The sequence below is a fragment of the Ovis aries genome, chromosome 14 (assembly GCF_016772045.2).
Source record: "Ovis aries strain OAR_USU_Benz2616 breed Rambouillet chromosome 14, ARS-UI_Ramb_v3.0, whole genome shotgun sequence".
NCBI lineage: Eukaryota > Metazoa > Chordata > Mammalia > Artiodactyla > Bovidae > Ovis > Ovis aries.
The window spans coordinates 8,084,687-8,100,926 of record NC_056067.1 but is presented as its reverse complement, the minus strand read 5'-3'; the positions used below and the strand labels follow the sequence as shown (position 1 = coordinate 8,100,926).

The 16,240-nt window shown below is 42.6% G+C and overlaps 2 protein-coding genes across 3 annotated transcripts in view; one reads left to right on the top strand and one right to left on the bottom strand.

Annotated features, from left to right (window-relative positions):
• The window catches only part of HSD17B2 (hydroxysteroid 17-beta dehydrogenase 2), a 99,136-nt gene extending 94,230 nt beyond the window's left edge, over nt 1–4,906 (bottom strand). The window contains 1 exon segment of the mRNA NM_001267882.1: nt 4,585–4,906. Within this exon segment, the coding sequence (NP_001254811.1) occupies nt 4,585–4,852 (268 nt within the window). The 5' untranslated portion in view covers nt 4,853–4,906.
• The window catches only part of SDR42E1 (short chain dehydrogenase/reductase family 42E, member 1), a 51,153-nt gene continuing 38,966 nt past the window's right edge, over nt 4,054–16,240 (top strand). For both annotated transcript variants that reach the window (XR_009596271.1, XM_042231491.1), the window contains exon 1: nt 4,054–4,126. The gene's annotated coding sequence lies outside the window, so the exon portion shown is untranslated. The remainder of the gene's footprint in view (nt 4,127–16,240) is intronic.

Sequence of the window (16,240 nt, the reverse complement as noted above, 5' to 3'; positions counted from 1 at the left end):
ACAGGAGACAGGGATCAGGACCATACCCCAAAACAGAAATGCAAAAAAGCAAAATGCCTGTCTGAGGAGGCCTTACAAATAGCTGTGAAAAGAAGAGAAGCCAAAAGCAAAGGAGAAAAGGAAAGATATACACATTTGATACAGAGTTCCAAAGAATAGCAAGGAGAGATAAGAAAGCCTTCCTCAGTGATCAGTGCAAAGAAATAGAGGAAAACAATAGAATGGGAAAGACTAGAGATCTCTTCAAGAAAATTAGAGATACCAAGGGAACATTTCATGCAAAGATGAGCACAATAAAGGACAGAAATGGTATGGACCTAACAGAAGCAAAGATATTAAGAAGAGGTGGCAAGAATACACAGAAGAACTGTACAAAAAAGATCTTCATGACCCAGATGGTGTGATCACTCACCTAGAGCCAGACATCCTGGAATGTGAAGTCAAGTGGGCCTTAGGGAAGTATCACTACGAACAAAGCTAGTGGAGGTGATGGGATTCCAGTTGAGCTATTCCAAATCCTGAAAGATGATGCTGTGAAAGTGCTGTACTCAATATGCCAGTAAATTTGGAAAACTCAGTAGTGGCCATAGGACTGAAAAATGTCAGTTTTCATTCCAATCCCAAGGAAAGGCAATGTCAAAGAATGCTCAAACTACCACACCATTACACTCATCTCACACGCTAGTAACGTAATGCTCAAAATTCTCCAAGCCAGGCTTCAAGAATACTTGAACTGGGAATGTCCAGATGTTCAAGCTGGTTTTAGAAAAGGCAGAGGAACCAGAGGTCAAAGTGCCAACGTCCGCTGGATCGTGGAAAAAGCAAGAGAGTTCAGAAACACATCTACTTCTGCTTTGTTGACTGTGCCAAAGCCTTTGACTGTGTGGATCACAATAAACTTGGACAATTCCTCAAGAGATGGGAATACCAGACCACCTGACCTGCCTCTTGAGAAATCTGTATGCAGGTCAGGAAGTAACAGTTAGAACTGGACATGGAACAACAGACTGGTTCCAAATCGGGAAAGGAGTGTGTCAAGGCTGTATATTGTCACCCTGCTTATTTAACTTCTATGCAGAGTACATCATGAGAAACGCTGGACTGGAAGAAACACAAGCTGGAATCAAGATTGCTGGGAGAAATATCAAAAACCTCAGACATGCAGATGACACCACCTTTATGGCAGAAAACGAGGAAGAACTAAAGAGCCTCTTGATTAAAGTGAAAGAGGAGAGTAAAAAAGTTGGCTTAAAGCTCAACATTCAGAAAACGAAGATCATGGCATCCGGTCCCATCACTTCATGGGAAATAGATGGAGAAACAGTGGACACAGTGGCTGACTTTATTTTGGGGGGCTCCAAAATCACTGTGGATGGTGACTGCAGCCATGAAATTAAAAGACACTTACTCCTTGGAAGAAAAGTTATGACCAACCTAGACAGCATATTACAAAGCAGAGACATTACTTTGCCAGCTGAGGTCCATCAAGTCATGGCTCTGGTTTTTCCTGTGGTTATGTCTGGATGTGAGCGTTGGACTGTGAAGAAAGCTGAGCGCTAAAGAATTGATGCTTTTGAACTGAGGTGTTGGAGAAGACTCTTGAGAGTCCCTTGGACTGCAAGGAGATCCAACCAGCCCAGCCTAAAGGAGATCAGTCCTGAATGGACATTCAGTTTGAAGGACTGGTGTTGAAGCTGAAACTCTAGTACTTTGGCCACCTCACGCAAATAGCTGACTCCTTTGAAAAGACCCATAATGCTGGGAAAGATCGAAGGCAGGAGGAGAAGGAGACGACAGAGGATGAGATAGTTGGATGGCCTCACTGACTCAATGGACATGAGTTTGAGTAAACTTCGGGAGTTGGAGATGGACAGGGAGGCCTGGTGTGCTGCAGTCCATGGGATTGCAAACAATCAGAAACGACTGAGCTACTGAACTTAACTGAACTGAAGAGGAACTAAAGAGCCTCTTAATTAGGATGAAGGAGGAGAGTGAAAGAGCTAGCTTAAAACTAAATATTGAAAACCCTAATATCTTGGCATCTGGCCCCATTACTTCATGGCACATTGAGAGGGAAAAGTTGGAAGCAGTGGCAGATTTCCTCTTCTTGGACTCTGAAATAACTGTGGATGGTGACTGCAGCCATGGAATCAGAAGACATTTACTGCTTGGCAGGAAAGCTATGACAAATCTAGACAGCATGTTGAAAAGCAGAGACATTGCTCTGCCATTACTCAAGGCTATGGTCTTCCCAGTGGGTATGGTTGTGAGAGCTGGATCATAAAGAAGGCAGAGCACCAAAGAATTGATGCCTTTGAACTATCGTTCTGGAGAAGACTCCTGAGAATCTATTGGACAGCAAGGAGATCAAACCCATCAATCTTAAGGGAAATCAACCCAGAATACTCATTGGAAGGACTGATGCTGAAGATGAAACTCCAGTATTTTGGCCATCTGATGCAAACAACTGACTCATTGGAAAAGTTCCTGATGCTGGGAAAGACTGAGGAAAGGAGAAAAGGGCATCTGAGGATGAGATGGCCGGAAGGCATTGCTGATGCAATGGACATGAACTTGGGCAAACTTTGGGAGATGGTGAGGGACAAGGAGGCCTGGTGTGCTGCAATCCATGGAGTTGTTAAGAATTGATCACGACCGGGCAACTGAACAACAAGAGTCTAACTAACTAAATTCATTTAAAATTTCCCTATTTGGTACAAAGGTCTTGAGAGCTTCCCTAGAATTATATGGACTCTATGGCATTCCTCATGAAAGTGACTTGAAAGGCTCAGTTCAGTCAGCTTCAAGGTATGTCCTTCCTTTCCTAAGCCTGAGCCTTCTAACTGCTAAGCATTTCATTGAGGGATTAGTCACTGGGTTTGAGTTGCCTAATTGAATCAATCATTTTCCATGCCACTGAACACAAGTCAGGACATTTCAATGGCTGATGTGAGCTGAGCTGGGTGTGTATTTGGTGCGTTTCTGCATGCCTCTGTCTTCAAAACCATAGGATAAAGAACACTGACAAGACAAACAAGCAAAAGACAATTTCTGCTTTCTCAGTTACCTTGAAGTTTGCCTCTGTTTATCCTAAGCTTTAGTATTCTTATCTAATAGTCTTAGAAGTGCTGCTTCTTGAAATCCATTTCCCAGGAATATTTGGACCTCCGGGAAATCATAGCCATTAGTGTCAACAACAGCATCATGATTATTTTTTTAAAACATGCTTCATTGTTCTGTCTTCTTTCATGCAAGTGGAAAAGTACAAAAAATAAATTGGAACTGGAATTACTCTGAAGACTGTGGGGACTTGCTACTACAGACTGAACAGAAAAATTTATACTGTTCTTACAGCTTTTCACCCAGCCAGCCCTAGAGCATTTGAGTGAAACAGTGGAAAACCCAGCCAAGCCCTCCAGATGCGTGATTCCAGGTAACACCAGAGATTAGCGTAGATAAACATCCCATGGATCAACTGAATTTTTTACCTTTGAACTGTTTTGGTGATTTTTCTTTTTCATTGCAGAAGCTTGTTTTCTGCAGCACTTCAGACCTCCAACAAGTGCCTACTTGCGTCCCATTTTAAGAGAGAATTTCATGATTGAGTTAAAAGTCAAGAGCAAGATAGACGAGTGGCTTTCTAGTCCCTTTCTCGGCAACTTGGGAAATCGGCTGATTTGGTTCCATTCACACTGCCTGTTTGCCTTCACTCCGCTCCGTGGGTCACAACCTAGGGGTGGAGAGTGGGGTAATGACCTCCCTCCCAGCAAATGCTTCTGCAGCCGCCGTCCTCACCGTAGCTGGACTTGCTGGGTGAGGATAACACTAGGCAACCCTAATTAAAGTCCTAGCCAAGCTCAAACTTCACAACCAAACAAACCAGTTTTACAACACCTAGGAATTTAATTTGGCCTCACACTTGCAGCAGGGGGAAAAAGCAACACAGGAGAAGGAAAAAAAGCTAGCACCTCAGCCAACCGGCAGCCAGCCGCCTTCTGGACACCTTGCCAAACTGATCCAAATAAGAAACGTTAGCAGTCCCAAGACAGATCTGAAAACAAATGTTCGGATGAGACACAAGGTTCTTGACAGCAGTTGGGGAAAATCACAACTTTTTCCAGCCCAGGTGAGTCTCTTTGATATTTAAATAATGAAGCAAAGTACAAGGATAACCTCAATTTGACAGCTTTTTTATGCATCTCAGGAATAAGAAGCAAAGTCTAAAACACAGCTAAACATTAATCTCAGAACGAAATTTGGTTTTAGCTTTAAAAAAAAAAAAAAGAAACCATAGGCCTTTCCTGGCTATGATGAAACGAACCCCCTTGGCTTATTTGTACATATCCTGGGAAATTACCAAAATCGTGACTTGGATACATGTTCCCTTCCAAGTCCCTCTTACCACCAGCCTCATCAAAGGCACCTTCTAAAGAAAGCAGACCAAATCGCTGTAGTGAAAGACACTGGGGATGTGCTTGCATTTACTCTATGCCAAATATTTTCTTTTTAAACCTAATCTGAAAAAAAGTCCTGCTAAGGCAAAGCAAGGGCCAGTTCCAGCACTGATCAGGGCTGTCCACTTACCTGTTATCAGCACCGCCTTTTGATCCACAGGTAACAACTCTTGGCCAGAAAAGTAAGTATACATGATGAAATACGACAGGGAGAAGAGAACCAAGCCCCAGAAGAGGGACAGGCTGATCAGGCAAGCGCCTCCCCAGAGGCCCGCCAGGCAGACCACCTTTCTCCCCACCTGCCCTGGGCTCGTCTTGAGTTTGCAAAGAATTGTTCCTCCCAGCACTGCGGTGACAGTCAGGCAGAGCCACCCTGGCTCAGAGAAGAAAGTGCCCATTCTTGGCGACTCTGCACCTTTCCGTGCTCACGGCCAGTGAGTCAAGTGGGCAAAGGCAGTCTGGAGGCAGCCTGGGTTATATGAACGGGGAGGCAAGAAGGGAGGGGGAGAAAACAGCCCCAGCTCACTTTGAATGAGTATGAATTAAGCATACTCATACAGCCACATATTTCCTGGTGGGTAATTTAAATCAATCTGCAGTTTAATATAAATACTAGAGCACTGACTATTTGATTACTCCCCCCCACGCCCACTGCACACATGACACAGATGTGTACTCACCCACAACAAACACACACACCATTATTTTTTAATCACCTCTGGAGAGATAACTAGTTGGGTAATAATTGACAGAATTCAAACTGTCTGAACAGCGAATAACGAAACCTCTAGCTTGCAGATCTCTTCTCCTTTCAGTGCCTGTGATGTGTGAGTCAAGCCTCTTTTCTGACCCAGGAGTGTGTGTGTGTGTGTGTGTGTGTGTGTGTGTGTGTGTGTGTGTGTGTGTGTGTGTAAATCCAGGCAACCACTCTGGAAGATCAACTCTGGAAGGGAAACAGTTCGCTGATTTTGTCCACACCTGCAGCATTCCTGCCATCTCCTGCTGGAGCCAGGCTGAAGGGTTGGATGGAAAGAGAATGCAGAAATAGAGATAGAGAGTCTTGGCAGATGAGACGTGCTTTGGTCTCACTGGAGGAAAGGCAAGCCAGGGAGAGATAACGCTATAATAAACATATGAGTAATGGCCGATAGATACCTATTTGTGCCAGGAGCCGTGTTCAGCTGAGACACTATTTTCTGCTAAACTCTGCTCCAGGCAGTAGCGCTCAACAGTCAATATGCACAGTCTGTCTGAACACAGTATCTCTATGAAGTAACTTCTATCACTGCAGTGACTTGACGGGCAAGGACACTGAGGCACACAGAGCTTAAGCGACTTGCCCAAGATCACACAGAAGTGGAAACGAGCAGTCTTATTTCAGAGTTTTATGCTTTAACCACTCTCCTGTCCTAGGAGGAAAAAAAATTAAAGACAATTAGTATATTTTGTACTAGCTCTTCTCTATTTTACCCTCATTTGAAGCATGAACTAGTTCAAGGTGGATGTTACTATGCACATTTTACAGTGTAGAAAGTTGAGGCTGGAAGAGGATAGGCTACTTAAGAACAGTGGGTCAAGACCCACAGCCATGACTCAATTTTCTCAAAAGGCAGCACTTAGGAGCGTTGACAATGCTGATAGCCCCAAGAGGTTACCGCCCCACTTGGGTTTACAGCCTCATGTGCGCTGGGCACCTGTCTGGGAGGGACCCAGAATTCTGATAAAGCTGACTGTTGGCATCTCTGGAGAAACAAGAAAAGTCCTCACTCTGAGGTCGGATTGGCTCTATTCAAATCCAGTCTCAGCTCTGCAGCTTAATAGCTAGGTTGTCTTGGGTGGGTGATTCTTTTTCCCTAAACCCTCATCTCCTCAGCTGTAAAATCATAAAAACCCTAAGGTAAAGTGCTAAGCACATCCTGCCTGGCACACCAGAAGGAGCCTCATCAGTGCTGGCAATTTGCATTTCTTCAACAGGAGAGAAAGAGCCAGAGGAGAAAAGCAGAGCGCCTAGTGGCGTGTACATTTCTCACAAACCCTAGCTGAAGTTAGCACGTGCTGAGGGTGGGGAGGAGGTGGGGGATTGTGTTGTTGTTTAGTTGCTAAGTCATGTCCGACTCTTTTGCGATCCCATGGACTGTAGCCAGCCAGGCTCCTCTATGCATGGGATTCTCCAGGCAAGAGTACTGGAATGGGTTGCCATTTCCTCCCCCAGGGGATTTCCCAAGCCAGGGACTGAAGCCACGTCTCCTGCATTGGCAGGTGGATTCTCTACCACTGAGCCACCAGGGAAGCCCGAGGTCAGGGGAGACGACGCCAGTGATGAATGATGGGGCGGAGGCAAGACTTTGCAGGATGTGTACCTAGCAGCCCATCAGGTAGATAGGGCTTTGGATAGGAGTCGGGAAAGGTGTCTTCTGGCCTCAGATGAGCCTGAGATGAACCACTGGGCTCAGCCAGCTCAGCTGTAAAGGGAGATGAGGCCAAGCCACCTGGGCTTGGTGCTATCTCAAGACCCAAGGAGGGATAGTTCTTGGACTTCCCTGGTGGTCCAGTGGCTAATCACCTTCTGGACCGTCACCTTCCAATGCAGCGGATGCAGGTTCAATCCTTGGTCAAGGAGGTGATATCCCACATGCCTCATGGCCAAAAAACCAAAATATAAAACAGAAGCACTATTGTAACAAATTCAATAAAGACTTTTTAAAAAATGGTCTACATCAAAAAATCTTAAAACAAAACAAAAAAAAATGAGGGGAGACTGGGTGTGAAACTTATTGTGCTGTGGAACCATGAGGGGTGACAAGAAAGCCATTATGGGGGTCTCACTTGGGGCAATGGCCCTTCTTGTCTGCCCTCCCAGCCACAAGGACATCAGAAGGTGTCGGCTTCGGGTCAGGGAGCTGAGGGATAAGGATCTGAAATCCTGCTTGGTGAGCCCCGAGATCGCCCTCACACCACACACCCCATTTCTTCCTGTCCGCTGTCCACAAAGCCATCCCTGGAGCTGGTACCTCATTGTCCTTGTGGCCTCCTCAGCTAGGAGGATTCAGTCAAGCTAGCTCTGATGTCAGATGGATTCTAGGTGAGGATGCAGCTCTGGGCCAGGGCCCTTTGCGCTTTTTCTGGCCCCTCGGGCTGGGACCTGACCCCCCCTGCAGGTCTTCTGACGGCACACGTCCACCAGAGACAGAGCGAATCTTCTCTGGTGGCGGCCCATGTAGCTTCCCAGCTGCTCGACGCTGGGGCCCCCGAGGAGAAAGCAAAAGACACTGTGATGTGCAGGAAGGGCGTATGCTATACTAAGAATACGAGCTTTATTTTTTTATTTTTGTGGAATGTTGTCAATGTACAATGTTGTGTTACTTTCTGCTGCACAGCAAAGTGATCCAGTTATACATATAGACACATACTTTTTAATCTTACTGTTAATCGTTTATTATTATTATTATTATTATTATTATTTTGGCTGCGCTGGGTCTTCGTTGCTGGGCGAGGGCTTTCTCTAGCTGTGGCAAGTGGAGGCTCCTCTTCGCTGTGGTGCGCAGGCTTCTCATTGCAGTGGCCTCTCTTGCCACAGAGCATGGGCTGTACATGCATCAGCTCAGTAGTTGCGGCAAGCAGGCTTAGTTGCTATGTGCCATGTGGGATCATCCTAGACCAGGGATTCAACCCATGTCCCCAGCGCTGGCAGGCGGAGTCTTAACCACTGGACCACCAGGAAAGTCCTATACACATTCTTATTTTAATTTTATTTTCCATTATGGCTTATCATAGGTTATTGAATACAGTTCTCTGTGCTCTACAGTAGGACCTTGTGGTTTATCCATCCTGTAGATGATAGAAAGTGAAAGTGAAAATGTGAGTTGCTCAGTGGTGTCTGACTCTTTGCAACCCCATGGACTGTAGCCCACCAGGCTCCTCTGTCCATGGAATGCTCCAGGCAAGAAGACTGGCATGGGTAGCCATTCCTGACTCCAGGGGATCTTTCCGAACCAGGGATCAAACCCACGTCTCCTGCATTGCAGGCAGATTCTTTACCATCTGAGCCACCGGGGACACCCTTATACTGACTAACTCCACCATCCCACTCCACCCCTCCCCGAACACTCTCCCTCTTGGCCACCACAAGTCTGCTCTCCTTGTCCTAAGTCTGTTTCCTGTTTCATAGATAGGTTCATTAGTGTTGGGTTTCAGATTCACATATAAGTAGTATCCTATGATATTTGTCTTTCTCCTCCTGACTTACTTCAATTAGTACAATAATCTATAGTAACATCCATGTTGCTGCAAATGGCATTATTTGAAAGAAAACGTGAGCTTTAAAGATTCACAGGACTGAGTTTGAACCGTGATTCTGCCAACCTACTAGCTGTGAGGCATTGGGCAACTACCTGCCCTTCCTGAGACTCAGTCCCCTCCTCTGAAGCAGGGTAGATGGTGGTGGAAACGGAGGGTTTTTACCATTGGGAGAACAGACATGGGACTGCAGAGTTCCCAGTTGAAAACTAGTTCAATCCCACCTGATCTTTGGATGTCCTCGTTCAGATTGAGGATTCCAGGGCCCTAGTCCTTCTGAGGGGCTGCTCTACCTCTGAATGAGGACTTCTTCCATCTGACTGAGCTGAACTGGGTCTCCTGTTCATCCTCATTATTCTATCCCAGAGCTTTCCTTGAGACCATTTTTGCTTGACCAGTGTCCCATTTCTGGCAAACTTGTGCTTAGCTTTCCAGGGGGATGGTGCCAATTGGGTCAAGTCATTCCTGTTGATGGTGTCAATGAGCCAACTTGTTGCTCCCTTCTGGCAGTGGAGGTCCCTTTTTGATGGTGCCTTCTGGCCCAGATGGTTAAGAATCTGCCTGCAATGCAGAAGACCTGGGTTCGATCCCTGAGTTGGGAACATGGCAACCCACTCCAGTATTCTTGCCTGGAAAATCCCATGGACAGAGGAATCTGGTGGGCTACAGTCCACGCAGTCACAAAGAGTTGGACACAACTGAGTGACTAACACTCTGAAGACAAGATATCTTACCCCATTTCTCAACCCAGGGAACGGGGGAAATGCTGAGACTCTGGAATGTGTATTTTCTTAGAATCGATGGATCTTGAGTTTAAAAGGGAAATTTGAAGACGTAAAACATGGATTCTCTCTGTAACACCCCCACCAAGTGGTCATCCTGTCTATTGCCACTATGCCTCCCATAACAGGCACTGAAAAGCTTCTGTAGCTGCCTTTCCAGTTCAGGACATTCAGAGCATTAGGAAGATCTCCGCTAGACTGAATTTTATCATGTCACTTGTCCGTCCTTTTTCACTAGGTGTCACACAAGCCAACTTAGTAGTCCCTATTTCATTCAGATATTTGAAGACTACTGTAATGTCTCACTTTCTCCAAGTGGATGGTCCTCAGTTCTCTCAGTTGCCCCTTATGTATAGTAGAATATAATCTATCTGGTACTTAGTGCCTGAAGCAGCCATAACTTCAAGAGTTCAAACATTTAAAAAATCATGTTGTTGCAATAACTGAAGAAATGCTGTTATAATGAATGTAACAGCATGATGACAACATAATTCATCCAGTAGAGAACGACCTTGTGTTGATATCACCATGACCCAAATGTCGAGATATGAAGATGGCGGTACCGTCATAATGGGTCATCCCATGGACATCAGGGTGGTCTTGGAGTAGCACAAGGGTTGTCATGTATTTTCAAGCTTTTGGGTGATAACTAACATTTTAAGTGTTTAGCTTAATTGTGCAAATATTATATATCTGTTCTCTAGTTCACATTTGGGAGGGGGAAAAGACAAGCTGATGGCGGTGCTGGATGGAGCCTTTTTTTTATTTTTTTTATTTTTTTAGTTTTTTATTTTTTAAATTTTAAAATCTTTAATTCTTACATGCATTCCCAAACATGAACCCCCCTCCCACCTCCCTCCCCATAACATCTTTCTGGGTCATCCCCATGCACCAGCCCCAAGCATGCTGCATCCTGCGTCAGACATAGACTGGCAATTCAATTCACATGATAGTATACATGTTAGAATGTCATTCTCCCAAATCATCCCACCCTCTCCCTCTCCCTCTGAGTCCAAAAGTCCGTTATACACATCTGTGTCTCTTTCCCTGTCTTGCATACAGGGTCGTCATTGCCATCTTCCTAAATTCCATATATATGTGTTAGTATACTGTATTGGTGTTTTTCTTTCTGGCTTACTTCACTCTGTATAATCGGCTCCAGTTTCATCCATCTCATCAGAACTGATTCAAATGAATTCTTTTTAACGGCTGAGTAATACTCCATTGTGTATATGTACCACAGCTTTCTTATCCAATCATCTGCTGATGGACATCTAGGTTGTTTCCATGTCCTGGCTATTATAAACAGTGCTGCGATGAACATTGGGGTACATGTGTCTCTTTCAATTCTGGTTTCCTCGGTGTGTATGCCCAGAAGTGGGATTGCTGGGTCATAAGGTAGTTCTATTTGCAATTTTTAAGGAATCTCCACACTGTTTTCCATAGTGGCTGTACTAGTTTGCATTCCCACCAACAGTGTAGGAGGGTTCCTTTTCTCCACACCCTCGCCAGCATTTATTGCTTGCAGATTTTTGGATCGCAGCCATTCTGACTGGTGTGAAGTGGTACCTCATTGTGGTTTTGATTTGCATTTCTCTAATAATGAGTGATGTTGAGCATCTTTTCATGTGTTTGTTAGCCATCCGTATGTCTTCTTTGGAGAAATGTCTATTTAGTTCTTTGGCCCATTTTTTGATTGGGTCGTTTATTTTTCTGGAGTTGAGCTGCAGAAGTTGCTTGTATATTTTTGAGATTAGTTGTTTGTCAGTTGCTTCATTTGCTATTATTTTCTCCCATTCAGAAGGCTGTCTTTTCACCTTGCTTATATTTTCCTTTGTTGTGCAGAAGCTTTTAATTTTAATTAGATCCCATTTGTTTATTTTTGCTTTTATTTCCAGAATTCTGGGAGGTGGATCATAGAGGATCCTGCTGTGATTTATGTCTGAGAGTGTTTTGCCTATGTTCTCCTCTAGGAGTTTTATAGTTTCTGATCTTACATTTAGATCTTTAATCCATTTTGAGTTTATTTTTGTGTGTGGTGTTAGAAAGTGATCTAGTTTCATTCTTTTACAAGTGGTTGACCAGTTTTCCCAGCACCACTTGTTAAAGAGATTGTCTTTACTCCATTGTATATTCTTGCCTCCTTTGTCAAAGATAAGGTGTCCATATGTGTGTGGATTTATCTCTGGGCTTTCTATTTAGTTCCATTGATCTATATGTCTGTCTTTGTGCCAGTACCATACTGTCTTGATGACTGTGGCTTTGTAGTAGAGCCTGAAGTCAGGCAAGTTGATTCCTCCAGTTCCATTCTTCTTTCTCAAGATTGCTTTGGCTATTCGAGGTTTTTTGTATTTCCATACAAATCTTGAAATTATTTGTTCTAGTTCTGTGAAAAATGTGGCTGGTAGCTTGATAGGGATTGCATTGAATTTGTAAATTGCTTTGGGTAGTATACTCATTTTCACTATATTGATTCTTCCAATCCATGAACATGGTATATTTCTCCTGGATGGAGCCTTTTTTTATTCCACTGAACTATTGCGGGGTGAAAATGTTGAAATCATTCATTTTAAATAGATCAGATCTAAATTTATTGTATATGGTTTCAAGGATCTTTAGCAGCCTGGCCTTTCCTAGAATGGAACTCAAGTACTTACTTCTCCTCTGAAAGGTTAGGCCCAGAAGAAGTCACCCTATTTTCAGTACAGTGCAAACAGCAGAGAATAGAGCAAGGTGATCACCTCCCCTATCCCTGAAGTGATATCTTTAGTTATATGTCCGAAGACTCATTTGCTCTTCTGGCAGTAGTGTACTGTGGCTTACTCCCATTGTGTTTGCTATCAAGTAAAACTCCAATTTTTGCAGCTTTTTTGTCTTTTTAAAATTATTTTGGTGTCCAAAATATAAATGTAAGTAAATATCCATGAGTCCATGCTGATACAGATAAATGATTAAATAAGTATAAATAAATGGAGAAAAGACAAATCTCTTATGCAGAAAATTTCCAATTAATTTACATAGATACCCCCACTCCAGGAGGTGGAACAGAACTCACACTTAGAAGTGCGGGCTGCACATAGCGACTTCCTTCCAAAATGCACAGCCTGGAAACTAAAACAGGAGCCTGCCATGGAGAAACATGAAGAATCTCCACCTCAGCCAGGTGGTTGACATCAACTGACTGGGGATAAGTCACGTAATGAAAAGGGCACAATCATCCTTGCAGAACATTCTGAAACACTCTTCAAAGACATCAAAAACAAGAAACTGCTGAGAAACGGTCACAGCCTAGAGGAGCCTAAGGAGACACGACAAGTAAATTAACGTGGGATCTCGGATGGGGTTCAGGAACAGAAACAGGACAAGGACATCAGGGAAAAAGTATAGACTTGAGTCAGTAATAATGTATCAGTATTGGCTCATTAGCTGTAACAGATGCCCCGCCGGTAATGGGAGATACAGGGAAGACTGGGTGGAAGTACACAACTCCATAATAATCTTTGTCTCTTAATCAAACAGTTTAATTCATTTTGTTAAATGTGAGTGTTGATATATTTAGTTTAAACCCATTATTGTACTGTTTACCTTCTATTGGTCCCTTCTATTCTATATTACTTTTCTTCTATTTGTTGACTTCTTTTGAATTAATTATTTTTCAGCCCATCTTCCACCCTCCCCCCCCCCCATTACATTCACAGTTACATACTTTCAAAATATAGATTTATTTATTTGGCCACACCAGGTCTTAGTTGCATTATCCAACTTGATGCAGCACGCAAACCCTCAGCTGTGGCATGTGGGATCTAGTTCAGACCAGGGACTGAACTCATGCCTCCTGCATTGAGAGCATGAAGTCTTAGCCACCAGACCAAAGTCCTTGACAGTTGCACACTTTTTATGATTCTTTTAATAGTTGCTTATGACACTTATCAAAGTCAACATGACTTGACATTTTGGCTCCCTCTCTACACAATGCAGGACCTTTGAGCACCATAACACCATTCCACCCTTCCTGACTTGAATGCTAACGTTGAAATTAACTTTTATTACCTAGACATGCCAAATCACACGTGATACTACTATATTTGTCTTATAAGTCAAATGTTCAGCTAATTTTCCCACAAAGTCGTTACCTTTTGTGACTTCTCATTCTTTCTCATATCTTCACACTTAATCTCAAGGTAATTTTTCTTTGATATTTCCTTTAGTGTGGAGGCCAGTGAAGAAACCTCTCAATTTTTGTTTTTCTAAAAATGTCTTCATTTTTTGAAGAATATTTTCACTGGGTATAGAATTTCTTGTTGGCAGTTGTTTTCTTTCAGCATTTTTATGCCTTTGGGGAGATATATTTTCTGTTTTATCTAGGACTATTGGATAAGTTCTCAGCAAAAGTGCTGATCTTAATTACCTTGTCTGCTGTTCCTGAAGGCAAAGTTCTTGATTCTCTTTTTATACTATCTGGTAAGACTCACCTCTCCCTGTCCTTGTATGATATGTTATTTATATAAAAGTAGAAATCCTGTTAAAAACAGGTCCACTGTGCTAGCCTCCCAGCAACATGTCATGGGGAACACGTCTACATGTATCTTCCATAGCTTTATCTATGTGTTAAAGTAAGACATTTAATAAAACATTAACGCATTTATCACATATTTATAGAGTTCACATTATGTGCCGGATGCTGTTCTAGGTACTGCAAATACAACAGTGGAGGAAAAAAAAATGACTTGGTTCACGCTCTCATAGAGTTTAAAGTCTAGTCAGGGAAACAGACCATTAAATAGCTAATTACAACATAGCTATGAGAGATCTACCACTAGAAATCATTTTCTCAGGTTGATATGAATCATCTGACATGTCTTTATCTTGCCAACAGTGATATCAAAAGTGACCTTATCAAATCCTTTGCTGAAATCCAAAGTCAACATGTTTATTCATTCCACCAGTCAGCAGAGTTCTTTTAATCTGACATACTCATTTACTGGTCAACCATGTTAATTCCTGGGAACTGTGGATTCCTCTTCTAAGATTACCCAAATCATTTTTTAATAAGACCCATGATGAAAATCTAATTCCCTGCTGTGGTCTGTGGTTTTCAGAAGGCATTTTCTTTCCCTTTTTAGAAAAAAACAAAAACTGGGAGTGCAGGGCTTTCAGAACCCCAAAGCATTTCTCAGAGTAATTAATTAATACACAACACAATAAGATGTTATATGCTATGTCAGAAACAGTAAACATGCGGGGGAAGCGGTAAAAAGGCAAGGTTGTTGAAATGTATTTAAACTTAGGAGATCAACAAAGTTAAAAATATAAATATATGCACATATGTGTGTTTGCATACATATATATACACACACATACATACCTCACAGTAACCACAAACCAAAAGTTTATCATACATACACACACAGAAAAAAGGACTCCAAATAGAATACTAAAAATAGTCATCAAGTAACAAGGGAAGAGAACTGAAGAAGAAAGGAAGAAAAAAGAACTACAAAAACAACCCCAAAACAACAAAATGGCAATAAGTACATACCTATCAGCAATGATTTTAAATGTAAATGAACTAAATACTTGAATTAAAAGACATAGAGTGGCTGAACGTGTACAAAAACAAGGGCCATATATGTGCTGCCTATAAGAGACTCACTTCCAATCCAAAGACACATACAAACTGAAAGTGAGGGAATGGAAAAAGATATTTCGTGTAAGGAAATGAAAAGAAAGCTGGAGTAGCAATACTTATATCAGATAAAATAACTCTAAAACAAAACTGCTACAAGAGACAAAAAAAAGCCATTACATAATAATTAAGGGATCGATCCAAGAAGAAGATTTAACAGTTATAAATATCTATACATAGTTTCCCCAGTGGCTCAGTGGTAAAGAATCTGCCTGCAATGCAGGAGACCCAGGAGATGCAGGTTTGATCCTTGGGTCAGGAAGATCCTCCAGAGAAGGAAATGGCAACCTACTCCAGGATTCTTCCCAGGAAAATCCCGTAAACAGAGGAGTCTGGCAGACTGCAGCTCGTAGGATCACAAAGAGCTGGACAAGACGGGGTGACTGAGTGTACACATAGACAGCAATGTTCACTGCAGAATTATTTACAATTGCCAAATCTATGGGGTCGCACAGGGTCGGACACGACTGAAGCAACTTAGCAGCAGCAGCAGCAGCAACAGCAAGATGTGGAATCAATGCAAGTGCCCATAAATTAGTGGATAAAGAAGGCGATATACATAAGCACACATATATACACATACCCACACACACATGCACACACACATAAACACAATGGACTATGACTTGGCTATAAAAAAACAAAACCTTTCTGTTTGCAGCAACACGGATGGACCTAGATAGTACTATGTTCACTGAAATGTCAGAGAAGGACAAATGCTATAAGATTTCACTTATATGTGGAATGTAAAAGAAATAAATAAAACCCCAAACAAATGAATACACCTAACAAAACAGAAACAGAGCCACAGATATACAGAAAAAATAGCCATTTGCCAGAGGGGAAGAGTGGGAGGGGAGGAAAGAAATAGGTGGGGGAGATTAAGTACAAACTTTTAGTTGCAAAATAAATGAGTCACAGGTGTGAAATGTACAGTTTGAGTCAATAACTATGTGATTCTTTGTGTGGTGACATATTGTAACTAGACTTATTGTGGTGATCTTTTTGAAATGTATAGAAAT